At 31.2% G+C, this 23,702-nt stretch overlaps 1 protein-coding gene across 2 annotated transcripts in view; it reads left to right on the top strand.

The window, feature by feature from the left end:
- The window catches only part of LOC127704766 (uncharacterized), a 34,606-nt gene extending 12,105 nt beyond the window's left edge, over positions 1 to 22,501 (top strand). For both annotated transcript variants that reach the window (XM_052208968.1, XM_052208967.1), the window contains exons 7-13: positions 1,253 to 1,330; positions 7,335 to 7,381; positions 12,305 to 12,363; positions 12,800 to 12,878; positions 14,443 to 14,526; positions 15,346 to 15,485; positions 16,518 to 22,501. In XM_052208968.1, the coding sequence (XP_052064928.1) occupies positions 1,253 to 1,330; positions 7,335 to 7,381; positions 12,305 to 12,363; positions 12,800 to 12,878; positions 14,443 to 14,526; positions 15,346 to 15,485; positions 16,518 to 16,652 (622 nt within the window). In that variant the 3' untranslated portion in view covers positions 16,653 to 22,501. The remainder of the gene's footprint in view (positions 1 to 1,252; positions 1,331 to 7,334; positions 7,382 to 12,304; positions 12,364 to 12,799; positions 12,879 to 14,442; positions 14,527 to 15,345; positions 15,486 to 16,517) is intronic.
- Positions 22,502 to 23,702: the final 1,201 nt, after the last annotated feature.

Here is a 23,702-nt window from a genome sequence, read left to right as displayed (position 1 = left end):
CTGCCCTTTCCTCGATCTTGATATCTATATCATTAACGGAAAGCTTAATACTAAAATATATGATAAAAGAGATGATTTTTCATTTCCTATCGTTAATTATCCATTTTTAGATGGTGACGTTCCCTTGTCACCATCTTACGGTGTTTATATATCTCAACTTGTACGATTCGCTCGTGTATGTAACAATGTTTTAGATTTTAACGAGAGAAATTTATGTATTACTGAAAAATTATTACACCAGGGTTTTCGATATCACAAACTAGTCAAAACATTTACTAAATTTTATCATCGGTATAAGGACATCATTCGTAAATATAGCTCAACATGCAGACTTCTTATACGTTCAGGTATTTCACATCCAATTTTTTATGGAAATATTCTTTATAAAGCACAAAAATGTCAGTATTCACCTCTGAAGCTAACAAAACCTTTAAATAGACTTATTAAGAAGGGATATAGTTACGATACTGTTGTCAGGTCATTAAAGATTGCATATTTTGGCGTTAATATTGATTCACTTATAGGGTCTTTGCATCGGCACTAAACACATTTATCTAAAAACCAGTTGTTGGCATGACACGGGTTATGTTCTTCTCATATATGTTATGATGGTATGATACTAAACCCCTAACGGGAAGGATTGTGCCTGATATTCATATGATGAAGACATAATCTTTCAATCAGTTTAATTGAAGTCTGGAGCTGGCATGTCAGTTAACTGCTAGTAGTCTGTTGTTATTTATGTATTATTGTCATTTTGTTTATTTTCTTTGGTTACATCTTCTGACATCAGACTCGGACTTCTCTTGAACTGAATTTTAATGTGCGTATTGTTATGCGTTTACTTTTCTACATTGGCTAGAGGTATAGGGGGAGGGTTGAGACCTCATAAACATGTTTAACCCCCCCCGCATTTTTGCGCCTGTCCCAAGTCAGGAGCCTCTAGCCTTTGTTAGTCTTGTATTATTTTTAATTTTAGTTTCTTGTGTACAATTTGGAGTTTAGTATGGCGTTCATTATCACTGAACTAGTATATATATTTGTTTAGGGGCCAGCTGAAGGACGCCTCCGGGTGCGGGAATTTCTCGCTGCATTGAAGACCTGTTGGTGACCTTCTGCTGTTGTCTGTTCTATGGTCGGGTTGTTGTCTCTTTGACACATTCCCCATTTCCATTCTCAATTTTATTAATAGAAATAAGAGGAATGGAATATAAATAGGAAAGTAAATTATTATGTAAATTTTGTATTTTAGACAATATGAAGAAGAACAGAGAATACTGTTTCAGCAGCTCCAAGAAAAAGTCAGAAAAGACAAGAAAAAAATGATAAGGTAAAAAGCAAACTGTAAAAAAAAATATACTGAGTAAAAAAAATTTAGCAACATATATTTTTATTCAAAAACTATAATATAAAACATTCCAAAGTTCAAATTGTTATAATCAAGTTTTTGTCAAGTAAAATAAGCATCTTATGGTTAATTTTCTTTGTTACAATGAATTATTTATTATAACATATAGAAGTAATAGTTTATTTTTGAAATATAAGATATGAAATTAAAACTATTTGTTGCAAAGCTATTTTTACTCAGCAAATGCTCATTGCACAAGGTCATATTTTCTCTGACTGTTAATGACTGTTACTAAATACATTGGATGTTGGTTGAGTACTGATTGATACTTAGATACATGATTTATTTATTATTATTGTTTTTGGCTTTGAACTAGCTGTCAGTAACTGGGAATACTCTCAGATCTGTACTTAGTGTCTTTTTTGTTGTAGGAATGTATAAATACCCTGCCACGTCCGGTCTGTGTTTTTGATACTTTTTATTCTGCTTTGTAACGATCTGATGAGTTAAGCCCTTTTCAACTAATTTTTGATTCAGCCATGCTGGATCTATGTGATCACTCCATATTTGGAGATGGTGCAGAATTCTAAGTTGAAGACATATCATGAAAATAATTAAATGTTTCTATTACTGAATGAAACTTTATACACCATTTTAATCATCAACTGCCAACTTTTAATATGTTATTTGCCTAAAAATTAAAAAAAGGTTGGGAGAACAACTTCTTTATTTTAGATATACACTTGCATATAGTTCTTTTGTAAATCAAAATTTATATCAAATTGCCATTTATTAATTAATGTGAAAATGTGATTTGTCAAATTTAAGCAGTTGAAAAGAATTATGAAAGTGTTTAATCAGTATCTTATGTTTGTGTAAGCCATTGAATAAAATTTAGTTCAAGATGTATATTGATATCAGAGTTGATTCCCACACTTTTTTGAAATGCTATTATCCCCATTCTTTCATTAGGCACATAAGAGTATTGATACAATATCAGTATAATTATCAACTGTCATGATTTTCAAACAATTACACTCAAAGGTGTAAGTATTAATTGGAATCAACTCCACTCAAGTGCCGTCTTAATTAACCACAGTTACAATGTAATATATTATGACAGTTGATAAACTTACTGGTATTGAGGTCAAGAGTTTGTGTATTCAATTTATTACACATCTAACTGAATACACAAAATCTTGACCTGAATAGTGTACCTATTATTTATTTTGATCAACACTAAATAAAATTATTCTGTTAATTTTGTGTGAAAGCTGACTGATTAATGAGATGTGGTTTCTTTTTTTCAAAGAAAAAACTAAAAATAAAATATGTATAAAAAATGCAAATTTTATTTCACTTGTAAAATCAGTGTCATAAGTTAATAATTAAGGTCTTTTTAAGTTACAATTATCATTAATTTGGTTGAAACAATAAATACAATTGCATAACTCTTACCTGAGCATTTTCTGCATTAAATTTATTGTATATTCCCCATTATATTGTGATTAAACCATAATTGGAATTGGTTATTTGAATACAGGAAATGTATTTTTTTTTTAATGAAGAAAGAACACCAATTTAAATAAAAATTAGTTATTTATTTTTGTAGTTGTTAAAAGGGCATTTTCAATGCCTCTTTCTGCAAGGAAATTATTCAGTCAAATATTATTTAAATGACATTTTAAAAATATGCTACTCGTTTGAAAATTTTCCCTTAACATTCTTTTCAAAATTTTTGAATTAAAAAAAGATGTAAAAACATCTGACAGTCACAGTCTTCAATTTAAATACCAAAATAATTTGCATCACCATTACAAAATTCTCCATCTTTTGGGCAATAGAATAGAAATTTTTCAGTGAGATTATGGAAATGAAAATAACAAAAGAAATATTTAAAGTATGGTCAGAAAAAAATGTCAGACTAGTTACACAATTGGCTGGATCACAACATCCACGATACTTTGATTTATAAGTTTCTTCAAATGTTGTACTGTTACACCACTGTCCCAGGTAAGGGGAGGGTTGGGTGTCCACTAACATGTTTAACCCCACCACATTCTGTATGTGCCTGTCCCAAGTCAGGAGCCTGTAGTTCAGTGGTTTTAGTTTGTTGCTGTATATCAAGTATTTGTATTTCTTTCATTGTTTTTTACATAAATCGAGTTGTTAGTTTTCTCTTTTGAATAGTTTTATATTTGTCATTTCGGGGCATTTTATAGCTGACTATGCTGTATGGGTTTTGCTCATTGTTGAAGGTCGTACGGTGACCTATAGTTGTTAACTTCTTTGTCATTTGGTCTCTAGTGGAGAGTTGTCTCATTGGCAATTATACAATGTACCACTTCTTCTTATTTTTATATTATCAGTATATTAGTTTAGTATAATTTAATGCCACTTTGATGGCTTTTGTATCTCTGCAGCTTTAGTTCTTTGCATAAATGTTTATATTTTACAAGGTAGAAGACCTGGATACTTCATATCTTGTTCACAGATAATTTATGTTCTGAAGTTGTTGTCTTGCAAATGTCTGTTGTCCTTGTCCTCATATTCATGGTTCAGGGATTATAGGTTTTTTGTCAAGTGATTTTTTCGGTTATTATCAGTAATAGTGTAGTAGATGGATTTCCTATGCTAAGGAACAACTATAACTAAGTCTAGGGTTCTGATGTTTATTACCAGTAAATAAAACTAATTCGAAAATAGCAAAATAACATATATAAATAACTAGCTATGTCATGTAACATAAGTATGTACTTTTACAAAATATCACAGATTATATAATACAGAAATATAATATTAAATAATACATTATTAACTAAGTATCAAATAATATGTATTGCAGTAAGACAATGTTAAGACAAAAATACTCTCGTACATCTTTCGTACAAGTGTTACATGTATGCGATCTGAGGAGAAAGGGACAAGAAAATAGAAACTATAAGAGAATGTTATTTACGTTAAAAAATATAAATAAGCCCCCCTTCTAAAAAATTATGTTATTAGGGTCCGAAATACAACTTATTACATCCATTTTTGTTTGATATTTACCGTATGAAGAACTGCATTAGGCTATCAGAGCTGGCTGACATATACTTGCTATCGAATTTAATACCTTCAAACATGTATCCATATACAGTATGATAAATGTTTGATAGTAGAAAAAACGGGACAAGTATGCATGGTCAACGCTTCATTAAAAATAACACACATTTTAATAACACTTTAATAAACCCCAAAAAGTGGAACTTATTCACTGTCTGTGAATGCTAGTTCGACCTTTCTTGTGCCACTAAGATCCCATCGTTTAGGAACAGCTTCTGTGTTCACTTGCCCGACGTTGTCCGTAGGATGGACGTGAAGCATGGCTAAACCACATAATCTGTCCTTGGTCATTGTTGACCTGCACCATGTGGTTAAACATCGAAGGGCAGAAAACGATCTCTCATATGAGCAAGAACCAACCAGCAACCAAAATCTCTGACGGTCGAACTTGTAAAGAGACTTTTTTGTGGGGAAAGAAATAGTTGCAGAACCAAATATATAATAAGGAGATGAGGTATGATTGCCAATGAAACAACAATCCACCAAAGTTCAAATTAAGTGGATGTAAGCAATTATACGCAACCATACGGCCTTCAACAATGAGAAAAACCCATTCCGTATAGTCGGCTATAAAAGGCCCCGACATGAAAGATATGAAACAAATCAATTGAAAAAAACTAACGGCCTAACTTATAACAAAAAAATTGATGAAAAACAAATATGACAGACATGAACCAATGACAACCACTGAACTGCAGGCTCCTGTCTGTGACATGCACATAAAAAATGTGGCGGGGTTAAACATGTTTGTGAGCGCTTAACCCTCCCTCTAACCTGGTAAATTATGTAACAGCACAACATAAGAACAAACTATAAAAATCAGTTGAAAAAGGCTTAACTCATCTGATCAATACAATGAAACATCAAACATAAACACAGACCTGAGGTGGCAGGGTATTTATCCATCCCTCATCCCTAATACCAAAAAGGACACTAAGTACAGATCTGAGAGTACTTGCAGTTACTGACAGCTAGTTCAAAGCCAATAACAACTAATAAAAAAATCATGTAATAAAATATCAATCAATACACATCAAATGACGATTTACTGACAAATGGAAATCAGGCAGAGAGTTCGATACTGTGCGTGCAGAAGCTGCACATCATTATTAATTATACTATCCAAAGTATGCATTAATTAATTCCAGATATTCTACCCCTGCATGCCTAGCTTTTCTCGGTTTTTTTTTTTTTTTTTCCTAATTATTATTTTTGTTTGCCAGAAAATCAGACGAGGAAATTGCCTCGTCTGCCATAAAGGTAGTTACGGCCCTGGGTCAATATAAACAGGACATAAATCTAAACGACTGTCATGGCTACCATCCTGTGGAAATGTTCTAAATTCAAAACGATTCAAGTGAAAACCCCATGTATATTAATAGAAAAATATAGTGCATAATACTATACACAAAATTAAGGTTTGCAAGTAATCATTTTAACTCAGATTCAATATTCAAAATATGTACACTTTTATTTTTAGTATAGTAATCAAAAAGATGATTTTTACAGTATACAAAATAATCCTAAAAATAACTCTGCTACAATAGCACAACTATATTTAGTATAAAGAATCATTGCAAGGTATAGATTTAAATCAGACAGGATTAACCCGTACTGACCTTACTTATAAGGATCATTAATAATGTTAAGTTTGTGATTCCTGTAGTAAAACCTTGACCTTAGACTTTCCACAAAACAATCATTCTTAAGGATGTAGTCATGTCAGGTTTAGGAATTTTTGTCAGACTCCTTGAATTTTTTCTTCTGATATAGGGTAATTGTTTTTGCCCCATATCACCCATTTTTCTTTTCATAAAAGACTTTAATACATGTAGGTCATAAAATGTCATTACCAAAATTTAAGCAGAATCTAGATTTTTTTCTTACGTTTTGAGACCAAAATAATGCCAATGCAAAATATAAGGTAAAGTCAGAGTCAGCCTTTTCCCGCCATTTTTATGCCCCCGCCGTAGCGGAAGGGGCATTAAGTGTTACCCATGTCTGTCCCGTCTGTCCGTCCGTCCCGAACATCCCCAAAAATTGGTTTCCATTCTCTTACTTTAGTTTGCCTCAACCAAATATTATAAAACTTATACACAATGCATATTACCACAAAACACAGATCAAGTTCGAAATTGGGTGGTGTCATTTTTACTGTCCATGGAGTTATGCCCCTTTATAAATGGAAAAATTGCTAAATCTGTCGTTTCTGTTCTGTAACTTTAGTTTGCCTCAACCAAATGTTATGAAACTTATGCTTATAATCACAAAACGGTCTTAACTACATGAATCCTGCATCTGTATGTGGAAGTTGCCTCGTGCGTTTTTACAAGCGGGGTCATCTGGGGCCCATAGACACATTCTCTGTTTATTTTTAAATCAAATATCTCGAAAAGGAGTTCCATCCCCTATCAATATTTTTAGCTTATTTTGTTCCTAAACTAGTGCTCTTCTGACTTATAGTATCAATTTTAAATTGTAGATATTTTTAATTTCACCTGACTACATCCTTGAACAGTAAACAGGCAAGACATATTAGTGCATGCACTACGTAATAATATATGTACCTACCTAAAACATATTTAATTATATTCCTTAACTAATATACTGTAAATTCAGAAATTTGTGGGATGTTGGTATTATTGTGAAAACAGTCATTAGAAAAGTTTTACTAAAATAATATAAAATTAATTAAAATTTCATAGTGTTATTTCTGTGCAGCATTTCCTAAAATTACAAATTATCTCACATTGATATCCATTGTGCAACAACATCTGCACTAAATTTACAGCATCAAAACTTCTTTATCAACCATCAAGCACAAGTTGTAGGCCACTTACATTCCCATTTTATATTATCATTCTGTTATTTGTAATTTCAGTGTTCTCCTGGAAGCACAAAAGATGAAATCTGCTGGTGATAATACAGGTGAGTTATTTCATCCCCAAAAAGTTTTATAACCTTTTTGCAGTTATGAAAACAAAATCATCATAAGTGTTATATTATTCTTCAATTTACCAGTTTCAGGGGCTTTCAAAAGAAAGGTGACATTTTTATTGGCAGATTTTAAAGCACTATCCATAATACTATGGATTTATTTATTGTCATGGATACCAATTTTCCTGATACATTTAAATTCATGGTTCACCTGTATCCACAAAAACATTTAAATTCATGGTTCACCTGTATCCACAAAAACATTTAAATTCATGGTTCACCTGTATCCACAAAAACATTTAAATTCATGGTTCACCTGTGTCCACAAAAACATTTAAATTCATGGTTCACCTGTGTCCACAAAAACATTTAAATTCATGGTTCACCTGTGTCCACAAAAACATTTAAATTCATGGTTCACCTGTATCCACAAACATGGGTATCCCACAAATAACAATGAATTCACAGTAGGTGAATTGTATTGTTTCTATCACACAATCACTGTCTGTTTAAAGTACATGAATATATATTCCTTTATCATATACTTAGAGTAAATAACTTATAGTTTTTACAGTATGATAATAGCATTAAATTTATGTGTATTCCATATTTTCCGAAATGGTGCTTAGCGGGCTGATATGAAAAATTTATCAACTGTTATGGCTATTATAGCATGCCTTTCCGTTACCTTATCGCATTGCATTCCGACGTAACTCGGCAAATTCCGGAAAATACACCTCAATGGGACGTTTTCAGTGAAAAACATAACAAAGTAGGGTACAAAACAAATATTATTATTATAAACAGGAAAACATATTATGTAAAATGCAAAACAAATGATACTATAAATGCATTTTTTGGCAGTTAAGCTGCCATATGCTAGCACCCTAGATTTGTGTTCTTCCCACTGAATAGTGAAAAAGTGCTGTTGTTATTATCTATCTGGCTTAGTATGTTATTAATAACTAATTGGGCACTTTTTTCATACTATCAATTCTGGAATACAAAAAATATGACCAGAAAAACCTTAAATGATCGTCGAACAACCCAAAATTTTTGAAGTTGCACATAGGAAGTAGTGCTCAATAGAAATCCTTATGTAGTTTATTTTCCACTGTACTTTTGGCTAAGATGTCAAAGAACAATTGTATGAAATATTTAATCGCCGAAAATCTCTAAAGACAAGTCGTTTACATTTCCCAAATGGCAAAAGTCGTAGGGATATTGTTTGTCGTCGATACGTATTAAATACGTCAGTAGTCTATTAATAAGTTGGCGGCAATTTCAAATTAGAAGACGAAATTAACGTAACTTTTAAATTTTGAGGATTCTGATGATAGAAAGGTAATTATTGTTAATCATGAAATTCTTTTTGTTTGAGATGAGTGTTAATAAATTGTGTAATCACATTTGAATTTCATTCTTTTATATTACTCCGTTTTTTACATAAATGACCTTGTCAAGTAATGCACTACTAGACTGGTTTCCGTTACATATATACCAATATAACAAGTTTTGCAAGTGATAGCTCGTCATTAGTGATTCCGATTTTAATAATTCTAACACCCAAGCCCAAAAAAACAACTCTAAATACTTAACAAACTTCTATTCTTTGATTGTTTACTATAGTACCATTAATCAACTGGTGAATGCGTGACCACTGACTTTTGATTGGATTAAATTTATTAAACACGAGTTGCCTCCCTTGGGAAAACAAAAATATTTTGCGTGTAGTTTTCAAAGTATCGTGTTTTGGGGCTATCTATTTTCACGAACACGATCGTGAAATCAGGACAGCGGGTCAATATCATGTAGTTCACGCCTAAACCGTGAAAGTTTGCAGGTATTAGTCGTACACGAAACGTAAGTTCGTTTGATTCTGATGTTATTTTTATGGAAATTGACGTACTGGTCGATGTTTTAAGAAATGCGGAACATCTCGTCCCGGAGACAAGTAGGACAGAGTCTACTCGGCCCATCTAACAAGACAACTCGGACCGCTTGTCAGATTTACTTAGGTTTCATAAAATGTAAGCCATCAATTTTCGTTTGTGCCTTATTTAGGGGTATTTTGAGGGGCCTAAAGAAGGGATGGGGTTTACTGTAGAACCATATGGGATTTTTTTTAAATTTTCAAATGACTATTACTCGAAAACAGTAAGTGATAGACACACACGGTCTTCATTAATGAGAACAGGACAATAAAATAAATCAAATAAAATAAAGGGTGAATTGTGATTCCCACCCCTATAGCTAAACCATATATATTCTTGTATGGGATAATAAAACAATCAAAATGAAAATAATTTGGGGGAGTCCCCGTTGTCACCCCACCCCCTTCTGTTTGATAACTTGTAAACAGTCGAGATCCCTACCCCTAAATCATATATATTCATGGAAGAGACAGTATAACAAATCAAATGAAATATAGGGGGAGTCCCGTGAGTCACTCCACCCCTCCTGTTTGAGAACTTTTGAAACGGTTAAGATCCCCACTCCTAAACCATATTCATGTATGGGACAATATAACAAATCAAATGAAATATAGGGGGAGTCCCTGGGGGTCACCACACCCCCTCCTGTTTGGGAACTTGTAAACGGTCGAGATACCCACTCCTAAACCCTATTTATTCCTGTTCGTCATTTCTAAAAGATTTGAATGACAAACAGGACGGTTAAGATCCCCACCCCTAAACTATATATATTCATGTATGGAACAGTATAACAAATGAAAGGAAATAAAGGGGGGAATCCCTGGGGGTCACCACACCCCCTCCTGTTTGAGAACTTGTAAACGGTCGAGATGCCCACTCCTAAACCCTATTTATTCCTGTTCGTCATTTCAAAAAGATTTGAATGACAAACAGGGTCAATCTCCTAGGCGTTACATATGCATATCACTTTACTAGACCAAACCAATGTGAACTGTCCAATGCCAGGCGACCATGGGAATGACGAATTATGGTAGCTTTGTTAGGGAAACTTCGTCACAGCATCCTGTTACAATTATTTCTTGTTCATTATAAAATTTTATTGATGCTAAAAATGAGTCTAGGTTGATTGGATTTACTTAAAATATTTTATGAATTATTTCATTTATGGCTCATTTTTAAAGAAAACATATGAATCTTTCAAGAAGTGTAAAGCCCAAGAATGTTAGACCAACTGTTTTATAATCACCTGTCATTTTATTCCAAACTTGGTATGGAGTGACATCATGGACTTGGGGTGAAGGTGGGGGTAATTTACATTTACTATGGGCAGGTCAGTCAGACCTCACCTTTGATCCCTGGAGTAGTAAACATTTGTCTGATTTGTTTTTCATAATTTTTGCACTGAAGAACCCAAATTCGGTGTTCCTTCCAGGGAAGCAAATCCGTTCAAACTATTACAAACTCATTCTTCGTCAACTTTTACCACTAATACTGAATGATATATATATGCGTTGCTTTTGAAAACCTTGATAAAATATTAATTAATTTGCCTTAGTAATCATTTCATTAAATAAACAATGTACAATATACAAATGTTTAATGTTTCTTTTTTCAAATCTTAAAAAAAAATTGAAGCAAGACTCCCACAGTTTTCATAATTACGTTTGCCTTGGTTTTTGGTTAACTGCCTACAGCGCTTACAGTGCTTTGATTGAATGTTTCCAGCATAATTTAGCAGGTTACTTTACAAATGTTGACTTTTCCAAACACTATTCATTATGTTTTGTTGATTTTTTTTATCGTCAATATATTTTTTTATTATACCTTAGTATGTTTTTTCTATATAAAAAATACTGAAATAGTTGTGCTATTTCATTCCACAGACTATTTGCCAGTCAATAGTTTCAAAGACTATTACCCTGGTTCATAGTTTTATAATCATATTTCCCGTACTTTTTCATACTTATTTTTCATTGGACAACAATGACGTCATTAACTATTCTGCTTGGATTTGTGTGCTTGGCAACGTCAAACTCTGATATCGTAAACGGTATAATCTGTTTGTGTCTGTCGTAATTTCAAATTAATATATCACTTACCAGAAGCAATTAAAAAAGAAAAAGAAAATCTTCGCGACACATTTTTAAAAGATCTAAAATATAGTAAATGTATAATACGGGTCTGTCGTCGTCTTCAGAAAATGTGATTGCTTTGGTGTACAGTACTTTAGCTAGTATAGAAGAATTTATCATTTGCACAGGAATTTTTACACAAGTATTCCTAGTCTTGATTTCAGTAAATAGAATATTTACAAATACAACACGGACTATAAAAAAAACTTATAGTTCATTTTGTTTATGTGACATTTTTCTTTTCTTTCAGATGATGTATGTAGAATTTTTAGAAAGATGGTTTGTTTGGTATAATAAAACACTTATTGACTGGTTATGAGGGTAATAGCAAGTTTGTTGTCCCTTTGATACTAACTATTGCCCTCGGCTTCGCCTCAAGCAATAGTTGGTATCTCAGGGACAACAAACTTGCTATTACCCTCATAACCAGTCAATAGGTGTATAATATTATACTGTTGTTTTTCTCCTCTGTTGAGGCATATGATAGAAAGATTTCATATTGGATGTATTACATTTGGTGTATGTCGTCCATAAACTTTTCACTTCTTGAACTTCTACTTGAGAACCACTTAAAAGGATCATTACATTAAACCGTTATTTTTCTCCATTGTTGAAGCATATGATAAAAAGATCATAACATGTTATTTTTCATATCAGATGTATTATCAGCCCTGGTCTCATGGACTGATAATACATTTGATATGAAAAATGCCATGTAATAATCTGATATTATTACTAGTAAATTATTATCAAATATTCTTTGTATACTCTTAATATGAGAGTTGGTACATTTAACACATTTGGTTTTAGTTCAGTTTGGTTACTATTAACATTTGATTACTTTTTAGGGTCAAAAAATGTTTCAAAGACTCCAGAAAGGTTAAAGCCAAAAGGGATGATGTCACAGGTAAGTCTTGGTGATAAAAACTTCTATGGAATTGATTTGTTTTTTTATGTGCCAGTCTGCCATTTGGTAACATGTACTAGAGGTCTTAAAGGGTTAAGGAAAGTATTTATAAATGCTGAAAAGATGTGCCTAATTTAAAGAAAGCCTGAGAAATGAATATGGGCCGATAGGAAGGGAACTTTTATGTTTAGACATGATTGGTGGGTCATTTATTGTTGAATATCAATTTGAATTACTCAAAGAAGGGGTGTTGGTTGTAGGGGGATTTTGGAGGTCCCTTTCTATCCTCATATGTCATATTTACAAGCGGGACATCTGTGTCCCATGGACACATTCTTCATTTATTTTTTTTAATTTTCAATCAGAAGATAACTTCTTTTTCCATCTATGACACAGATACAGAGAGATAAAAAGAGATTGTTAAATTTCTTTTCAGAAAACTGCACTTTCAAGGGCCAAATCAACACCAGTCCCAAGAGGACAGTCATTGGAGGATTATGATCAAAATGCTGATGGTGTGTATTCATTTAATTTAAAATTCCTTTTAATAAAGAGAATTAAGGCTTCTCTGCCACCAACACATTAAAAAAGCTACTTCATAGGCCAATATTTTCCAAAAAAATCACAAAGGTAAGAAAATTAAGCATTTTTGTATAAGTATAAGTTTAACTGAGGTTTATATACATTTCATATGCAGTGTAACTTTAAGATGCACATAATTTCCAAACTATTAAACAAATGGGAGCGAGATGTCATTTGTTTGTTGATTTTAATATATATGTTTCTTTTGACATCTTTGTAAAGACTATTACATCAAACTGCATGTAGAGCATAAAAATAAGGTTGTTGGAAATGAACTGCTACAAACTTTTTATTCGCCCGTTTACAGGACGTATTATGGTATACCGTTGACCGTCTCACGTCAGTCTGTCTGTCCGTCCGTCCGTCGTCAACATGTCGGACATTAACTCAAAAAAGCTTTAACCAATATGCATGAAACTTTGGTAAATTGTTTATATCTATTGACGTGAGCTCCCTTTCGTTTTTTATAAACTTCAGATTTACCGTTTCTGAGTTTTGGTGTTTTATTCATTGAAAAAGGGGGGATTTTCCAGTTTTCCAACAATAACTCAAGAATGCTTTCACCAACTTGCAAGAAATTTAAGTGAATTGTTTATATCTATTGACATGAGCTCCCTTTCAATTTTTATAAATTTTAGATTTTATGTTTCCGAGTTACAGGGTTTTATTCATAAAAAAAAGGGTGATTTTCCAGTTTTCGGACAATAACTAAAAAATGCTTTCAGCAGTTCTCATGAAACTTTGGTGAATTGTTTATATCTGTTGATGTAAGCTCCCTTTAGAATTTTATAAATTCTAGATTTTACATTTCTGAGTTATGGGGTTTTATTCATTAAAAAAGGGGGGATTTTCCAGTTTTTGGACAATAACTCAAAAATGCTTTCAGCAGTTCTCATGAAACTTTGGTGAATTATTTATAGCTATTGATGTAATCTCCCTATTCATTTTCATAAATTTCAAATATGACATTGAGAAGAAATTGAACTTTATTTGTTTATAGTCTGACAACAGATTTACTAAGTATTGCACAACAGCACAGTGTATTGCACAACAGCAAGAAATCTTTAATTGAATATAAATTCAATTCATATAACCAATTTCAAGTTCTTTGACTACATTTATTCAGAAACCTATAATATGTCAAATATTTAATTACAATCCAAATTCAGACCTGTATCAAGCTTGAATATTGTGTCCATTTTTGCCCCAACTGTTCAGGGTTTTTATTGACTTTTAACTTTGATTTTGCTGAGTTTCACCCCAGCAATTTGAATGAATACTTTGTTCATTCTTTAAAACAGCTCATTATAAACAGAAAAAAGAAAAAAGAAAGTTAATTTTCATTCTTGTTTAATTTTTGGTGTTATACATGTTTTTTATTACATAAAAGAGGAAGTTTTTTAGGGTAAAACAGTAACTTTTAAATTCTCTTCAGAATTCCATAATTAACAAAGTAGAAGTGTAGATAGAATTAAATGAATTACTTCCCTTTGATAGGTATGTTTATGTTTGATGGAGGTGATATTGACAGTGAGGAACAATTTTATCAGTCAGAAGATGAATCGGAATCTGAAGAAGGAAGTAAGTTCTTAAAAAATAAATACAGATGATAAATATAGATATAAAAGATCTTATCATGAGGAATTGTTGTGGAAAAGTGTTGGGATTTTTACAAAGGTTCTGTGTAGTTATTGCTCAGGCAACTCTTTAGAAATATTCTATTGAAGGAAAAGAAACAATATTGTGTATCAATCCATAAAACAAAGTCACAACACCCATATTAAGAAAAACAACAGCAAAGGAACAGTACTTTTATTGCTGTTCTTCATTTCCAAGTCACAGTGAGGTCTTCAACATGGAGCAAAATTCTCACCTCACTAAAATCCAAAAAGATATTTTAAATAATGATCTTTTTTAAAGAGAGATATTTGGTTAATTCTTGTTATCTGAGTTTGATTTGAAGTTAAACAAAGATTTAATATGCATATATTTATAGTTACCTCAAAGTATTTTTTATTTGCAATATGATAAGATATCTTGAATATTTGGATCAATAGGTGGATTATATACAAATTAGTTTAAGCAACCTCGGTGTTTGTTTTTAATTTATCAAAAATACTGGGAACAAGCTTTTTGGTAAAATCAGGCAATCCTCTATTTTGACATGCATATAACCTAATTAGTACATCAAGGTCTGGTCAATTTCATAACTAATCAACCGTAAAATTTACAAGATGTTTGTATGCCTGTGACAAATATCTAAGTTACTGGTATGCTATTGATTAACTGTATCAGCATATAATCAATAAATAAGCATTCAGATAAAAAAAATCATATAACCATAACAATAGACACTTGTTTGATTGAATGAGGATATTAATTTAGTCAACTTTATTGCAGGTGAAAGAGGTGAAAGAGAAGCCCCTTCAACAGTGAAAAAGAATAAGTTAATATATTCAGCATCTGTGCCAATCTCTGTCCCCACTTGGTGCCCTGGTATTAGGGAAACTGTTGACATAGAAGAGTTTGATGAAGATGGAGTAAGTATAATTTCCATAGTAACATGATATAAAAACTTAAAACAATTTAAAAAAACAGATTTGAAAGTTCACTGATCTTGGAAATATGATATTTCAAGCAGGGCATCGTGTTCTATGGACACATTCTTTTTATGCCCCCGCCGTAGTTGAGGGGGCATTAAGTTTTACCCTTGTCCGTCTGTACGTCCATACGTCCCAAAGTTGGTTTCTGTTCTCTACCTTTAGTTTGCCTCAACCAAATGTTATGAAACTTTTACACAATGCTTATTACAACAAAACACAAATCAAGTTTGAATTTTGGTGGAGTCACTTTTACCATTCTAGAGTTACGCCCCTTTACAAATGGAAAAATTGCTGAGTTTTTCGTTTTCGTTCTCTAATTTTAGTTTGCCTCAACCTAATGTTATGAAACTTATACACAATGCTAATTACCACAAAACACAGATTAAGTTCGAATTTTGGTGGCATCAGTTTTATCAGTCTAGAGTTATGCCTCTTTACAAATGGAAAAATTGCTGAAATATTCGTTTCTGTTCTCTAACTTTAGTTTGCCTCAACCAAATGTTATGAAACTTATGCACAATGCTAATTACCACAAAACACAGATCAAGTTTGAATTTTTGTAGAGTCACTTTTATCGTTCTAGAGTTATGCCCCTTTACAAATGGAAATATTGCTGAATTTTTCGTTTCCGTTATCTAACTTAGGTTTGCCTCAACTAAATGTTATGAAATGTATACACAATGCTTATTACCACAAAACTCAGATCAAGTACAAATTTGGGTAGCATCACTTTTACAGTTTTTGAGTTATGTCCCTTTTTTTCGTTAAATGCAAGCGGGGGCATCATCTGTGTCTCATGGACACATTCCCAATTTATTATTTATATTTCTGGTACACTGCATTTTGTAAAATTAACAGGAATAAAAAAGTATCAAACTATGATTATATTTATGACAAAAACTTCCACATTGCATTGAAGATAAAACATAATGTGAACCTTCTGATGACAGACATATTTCTACATTTTAGTCTCTACCAACTGACCCAGAACAGATTGCAGCATCTATGCAAGCCTTAGCACAGAGCATACATAATGATGAAAGATACATATTTGGCGAAAGACCAAGACCAAGGTTGAACACTGGAGATTTTACCAACCAATAGCAGTGTGTTTTATGTATTTTAATTATGAATTATGGGATGTTGATCTTTCATGCAAGTGTTTTATCCCCATCTATTATCAGTGCTTTTTAAACCTTGTTTTGATTTACAGATCTTAGCAAAATCTTACAGTTTATTGAATGTGACATTGTGTATAAAAGTTTTCAATGTTTGGAAAATTTTTGTCACATGGCCTGTAATTTGAAGTTTTCATATTGAAGATGATGATTTACAAGGGTGCTTTCCAAGAAACAATATTTGCTTGCTTTTATGGAAAACGTGTTTTTATTTTTAGAAAACAGAACTTTATTGTTAAATTAGTAATTATTATGTATTTAAAAATTACTGGACATGGAGGTCAATTGGCTCATGAAATTACTCATTTAAAATTTGTCATAGGGCATTTTTAATTATAGATTTTTTTTTATAGTACTTAATAGGGTTACTTTGTGAAATAAATTAATATGTTGCTTTTATCAGTACATTGTATTTTAAATTTATAAATTGAAAGCAGGTGCTTGTTTTAATATGGCATTACATATTTTGACAAACAATGTTTTTTAGAATCTATATATATCCTTGTTATATTCATAATATACCAAACAAATAGAAAAAAAATCATTATCAGTACACACTATATATCAATGATAACAAATACTGGTATTGATTAAGTTGTCATTTGCTTTCTTGTTTGTTTTTTTTTTTGGCTAAATTTTATCTGACTTTATTATTGTTAATATTCATAATTATTTTCTAAGCTATATTAAGAAGACTTTGAACACTTTGTGTGAAGATGTTCTTTAGGAATTTAGCCAAAATAAGATACACAGGAATATTAAAGGATATAGTATATAATTGCATTGTATTTTAAATGATTTATCCTGTCTTCAGGTTGTAATTATTATGTGAAAATGTTTAACTTGTGATGATTTTTATAATCTTTCATTCAAACATTGTTTAATTTGATCTCGGTTGGAAAACCAAATTCAATTGTCAGGTACTAGTCATATTATAGATGAAATAATCTAGTTTTATTCCATTGGGCATGCCTAAAACAAGTATTTAAAGGAATGATTGTCAGTTTTTAAAGGAATGATTGCCAGTTTTAAAAATACAAATCATGTTATTAGAAACAATTTAATCTATGCAAATGCTGAATAGCTATACTTATGATTGGTTTTCTTTCTAAAATCAAAATGCTCACAAAAACAGATTATTTGTGAAGTTTATATACTGATTTTATTTTCAACCAGGTTTCATGGATCATGATAGATATTTTATTCAGTATGAATTATGAATGTATAATTTAATGGTCTCGAAATAAAAGCAGTGGGAAGTCCTTGAGACGAAACATTTTATGGTGATACACATATTTGTAGTTGTATTACAAAAATATATGAAACCAGGAAAATATTTTATCTAGCTATAAAGGTTTCTTTCAGTACTAACAAATTGAAATCTTGAAAGCAGTAATTTTCAGTTTGTCACCTGACAGCTTCTAGCTTGGTTGACACAATGGGATCACCTTCTGTTGTCATAGGTCATTGTCCCTGTCACAGGCTTTGTTAATCAACAACACCTTGAAAACTACTTGACAGAATTCAACCAAACTTACACAGAATCTTCAAAATGACTTAAATTTGCGTGATTTTTGTGGTTTCCCATACCAAAACATTGATTTTGCCATTTCTGTTTATATTATTTGGAGATGGAAGGCAACACATGTCTTCCTTGAAATACTCGATCACTTTTTGTAGTATTAAGGTCTCAAATCATGTGTACATTTTACATTATACATTTGGATAAGTGTCTTAGAATTCACAAGAGTAGACTCCAATACACAAATCTCAAGTTGTTTTTTATGAATGAGTTACAACGCCATAGACTATGTCATGGACCAATCAGATCTTACTGTGACATAATAACATAAGCATTGTGACAGGAAATTTCCAGGAAAGTGCACAAATTCAAAAGTCGTCTATTATACTTATTTTAATTTATTGAAAAATTATGCTTGTGTTAAAGATTTGGTTGAAGTTTTTTTGGTGTTGTATATTTGGGGGAATTTATAATCTGCCATACAAGGTGGTCACTTTTATTTATGAAGACCTTTTGGTGAATTGTATGTGTTTATTATGGTTAACTTGCATTGTGTTGTGAACTTGCTTTCCTATTCAGACATTTATTTCATGTTTCGTTTTTTTCATGTATAATCTGAAGATGTATCAAGCATATATTCTTGAAATGGTTTGATTGTGTCCAGAATTTTAAGTAAGAACATTTTTAATCCAAGGGATCCTTAACTTCCATACTTTTGTATAGCAACTCAATTTTTCCTTTTAGCAAAAATTAGTTGTATGATAAGGAAGAAACTGTGTACAAGTTTTAAATTTAGGCAAATTAGAGCTTGCTATATGGTATGTGAGCTCATTGGTGCAGAATATGTTGAGCTCTACATATGTAATGTTTGTGAAGTTTTGTTGATGGGTTGCTGTCTCATTGAAGTTCCTTTATATAGAATTGAACCACAATATGCAGTATTGTGCAAACACATTCTTGGTTACATATTTAGCTTATAACTTGGGTTATATAAACTGTATGAACAGCACTATGAGAAAAAAAACCTCAAATAGGGGAGATAATTCACTAAAATCATTTATATATGAACACTTAAGAGCAGATTTCTCAAGTAAGTGACCTACAAACCATCTATTACTTTAGACATTTTTTATTTAAGCAGGTTTATCACTCCATATTCTGAGGATTTCGATATTGACTAAATTCAACAAATAGAATTTAATAATTTTATATTGCTATAAAAAATTATTTAACTAGGGCAGATAATCAGGAATTTTGCCAGAAAGACATTTTTGTGTCATTATCTAGTCCATCCATTGTTTTTACATGTAAATTAATTTTTTTACTTTACATATACAATGATGTTTGGAAGTTTGTCTTTTTATACAGTTATAACTTTGCTGTTGGATAAATGATATTACATTGTCTGAATTTGTAATAGAATATTTGTATTAATTAATGCTTTGAGAAAAATGTTTATGAAAATCATAAAGTAATAATGTGTTAAATTAATAATTGTTAATGATTTAGTTTAAAGAGGTCAACTATGAGCTGTTCTAGGAGAGACATATAAGGAGGATGCTTATTTCAATGACATTCTTCCTATGGAAGTTTAATTTTGCAGTACTTCTTAGAGTTTGACTTTTGATAAAGTATCAATGTAGATTGAACAGTAGTTATATATTCCATTCCATGTATTTTCACCTGAAACAGTTTTAGAGTATGAATGACACTGAATATACATGTAGTTGATGCTTGTAATATAGTTAGTTTAACAAAATAGTCTTTTTTTTTCTTGAGCACTTCTGAAGGTAGTCACAAACTTTTTTGTTTACAGGGATATGTCAAAATCTTCTGTAATATTTACTACACTTTGTAAAATTTTACAGCATTCTGTATAGACATTCTATGTTCTGACACTCAACCTGTTAAGTTGTATCTACCAAATAACATCAATTGCTGATAGTAGAACATAGGGGTTAAACCTCATGGTTTTCATTTGATGTTATTTGGTGGAATGTTCCTGTATAGTTATGTAACAATTGGAAACTCTGTCTTACTGCTATAAATAAAATCATTGTAATATAATTATAGATGATCATAATTAAATTAGCTAGTTTTATATTTGGTGCTCTCTGTTGTGATTCTATGTGATTATTATTATACATATATCATGTTTCCAGCTAAGAAGTACTGTAGATTCAGAAATTATTGTGTACATTTATTAGTGCTATTTTTAAAGACTGAACTAAAATGTGAGATTAATTATTGCGATTTCTTGAAAAGGTTCATATAGATATATGTATCTGATATCAGAATGTGAGGTCTTATTATTGTGATAATCACCATGTCACATAATTGGCATATAATTTAATTTTGGATGTAACGCGTCTTCTGATTGGCTGGCGTTGTTTTGTTTATCAGCTCATAGACATAATTTTGTCATGTGACCGTGACGTCATCAACGTTTTTTCATGGTTTACTACGGTTTAAAATGGAATTTAGAATTAAATTATAAGAAATAACTGTAATATTTTTTCTGTCTATTTGAAATAACATAAAAAATGTGGTGCACACTTTAAAATAACCCGCTATGCAGGTTATTAAGTGTGCACCACATTTTTTATGTTATTCCTTCATAGACAGAAAAAATATTACAGTCATTCCTTAATTAATAATAAAAACCTGCAATAATTTCTGAATTTACAGTATAGCATTTGCTGAATTTTTATTCATGTTTATGGTAATGGAAAGTACAATCGTTTGTTTTTCATAGATAGAACAGAATGAATATCAGTATGGATGAAAGACATCATGTTTATTTTTTTTTTGTATAATTCTAGAAAGCGGCTGATTATTAGATTTGGTGCATTAATGTCATAATTTGTAAAAGGGGCTTAGCTTGTGCAAAACAAAAATAAAGATTGTAGTAGCTAAAAAATTATATAAAAACATTATTACATGTTTAAATTATTTTAGGAGTAAAACAAGGATATCTGTTCATGACATTTTTATATAAAGTTTCAATTTTGCATCTGTTTCTAAACAGTTTTCCTTTTCACAAATAAACTCTTACTTGAAAAAGAGCAAACAGTTTCTGGTCATTTTTTTTTTTTTATGGAAATTTAAAATTCAATTCATGTCTTCTATTCTATTGATAGGAAACCAGAAATAACATCAATAAATTTTAACGAAATAAAAATTTGATATGGACCTATAAATTATGAAATTTTCTATTGTATGTAATTTTCAAAGCATAAATATTTTTTCTATAAAGATTGCTTTTATGCAACAGTTAACAACCAGCATGACATAGCTACCCTATAAATAAGAAAACTCAATTTAAGTGCTATTGTTGTGAATGTTTCTTAAAGATTTTAACTAAATAGTATACATATAGTTGTCAGAAAATTAAAATTTATTTAATTGTTAAAGAGAGAAAATGAAGTAGAATAGCTAAAATTGTTAGTTTTAGTATATATGTGTTTTGATGGAGGAGAAATAAATCAGCATTGTAGAGTATTTTAAGTTATATTTCAATTAATTATATATTTCAATATCTCTATGTTTATAAAAGGATACACAAGTTGTCCTGGTTCTCAGATATGTTTTAGTCAAGGGTAATTTTTGAAACTATTTCATAAATCATTAACTTGAACCACTCAATATATATATTTGTTGTTGTTGTAGTATACAAAAAAAATCTGTTCTGGTTCATAGAAATCATCTGGTCAAGGGTAACTTTATGCCATGTTTGTCCCCATGACTAAGTGGTTGTGTGAATAATGGATAAATAACTTGAAACCTTTTCACAGATCTGATGTACTTATGAGAAAGTTAGATAGACGAATCTATTTCATGTTGGCTTATTTCCTTGCCTTTTAGCAATGACAAAAATTTTGGTTTTAGTTCATTTCAATAGTTGATGTCAGTATTAAAGCAAGAGTGCTGATGTTCAAATATAATTGTATTGTGCTAATTTGATAGATTATTTCAGTTTCTGAATATCTTATTTCAAACCTATAGTTCTTCTTTTTGCATGATGAAGTAAAGCAGAAAGTGTGCCCCATCCCCAACTGCATCTATTACTGAATCAGTCAAAATAAGAAAACTTTTAATTGAGGAACATATAGAGTTTTTATTAATTATGTTTTAGGTTATAATTTTACATTGTTTTTAGAGTATGTTTATGAAGGAACATAACATTGTCATTGATGTATTGCACATGGTTGTGGTACTTGATTTTCTCAATCAAATAAATTGAATGAAATCATTGTCTTTTTGTTGTTTTTTTCCTTTATTCTAAACTAGTACAGTAAAAGTCAAACTATTAAAGATCATTATTTCATCAGTTTTTAACTAACCCTATAGTTTATGTTGGAAAAATCTTGTTCTCTAGTATATATGACCAGCTTAAAACAGTATAAATTGGAAAGTCTAAGTGCATATTGTTAAAAAAAAAAAAGTACTTCAAATCAAACGTTTGTAAAAGATTTAATCTTTCTGAGGGTCGTATAATGTTATGACATTGTCAGGGTCGTGGTCATCGTCGTCCTAAGAGATTTGGTTTCCAGACAATAACTTGAGAATAAGTGTATGAATCTCTATGAAATTGCACCACAAGGTTCCATACCACAAAAGGAAGGTTGGGTTTGATTTTGGGGGTTACTTTCCTAACTGTTTAGGAATTAAGGGCAAAAAACTAGGATTTTCAGGTTTCCGGACAATAACTTGAGTATAAGTCTATGGATCGCTATGAAATTGTACCACAAGGTTCCATACCAAAAAAGGAAGGTTGGGATTGATTTTGGGGATTATGGCTCTGACCTTTTAGGAAAAAGTGGTTAAAAACAATATTTTTCCAATACTTTGTATAAATTGCTTATTTCTTTACCAATTTCAATGTGGTTTAATTCAAAGTTCTGAATTCTTGGGGTTCTTTAATATGTTGAATCTAACCGTATTTTTGGATTTTGGGCCTCATTTTTAAAACTAGGATTTTCTGGTTTCAGGACAATAACTTGAGTATAAGTCTATGGATCTCTATGAAATTGTACCACAAGGTTCCATACCAAAATAGGAAGGTTGGGATTGATTTTAGGGGATACGGCCCTAATAGTTTAGGAAAAAGGGGCCAAAAACAATACTTTTCTAATACTTTGTATAAATTGCTTATTCTTGACCGATTTCAATGTGGTTTAATCCAAAGTCTTGAATTCTTGGGGTTCTTTAATATGTTGAATCTAACTGTGTATTTAGATTTTTGATTTTGGGCCTTGTTTTTGAATTGGTCCACATTGAGGTCCAAAGTGTCCAAAATTATTCATAGTTTGATTTTAACAAATTCAAGGGGTTCTTTGATATTCATACCTGTCAACCTCTGAAACTGAAAATGCAGGTCATGACCTGCATTGAAGAAGAAAATGTCAGGTCATAACGCTTACGAACTTGTTTTGGTTCAATTTTAGAGGTTTT

This window comes from Mytilus californianus, unplaced genomic scaffold (genome assembly GCF_021869535.1).
Source record: "Mytilus californianus isolate M0D057914Y unplaced genomic scaffold, xbMytCali1.0.p SCAF_6, whole genome shotgun sequence".
Taxonomy (NCBI): Eukaryota; Metazoa; Mollusca; class Bivalvia; order Mytilida; family Mytilidae; genus Mytilus; species Mytilus californianus.
The sequence above is the reverse complement of the archived record's forward strand: the minus strand, read 5'-3'. Positions and strand labels throughout refer to the sequence as shown.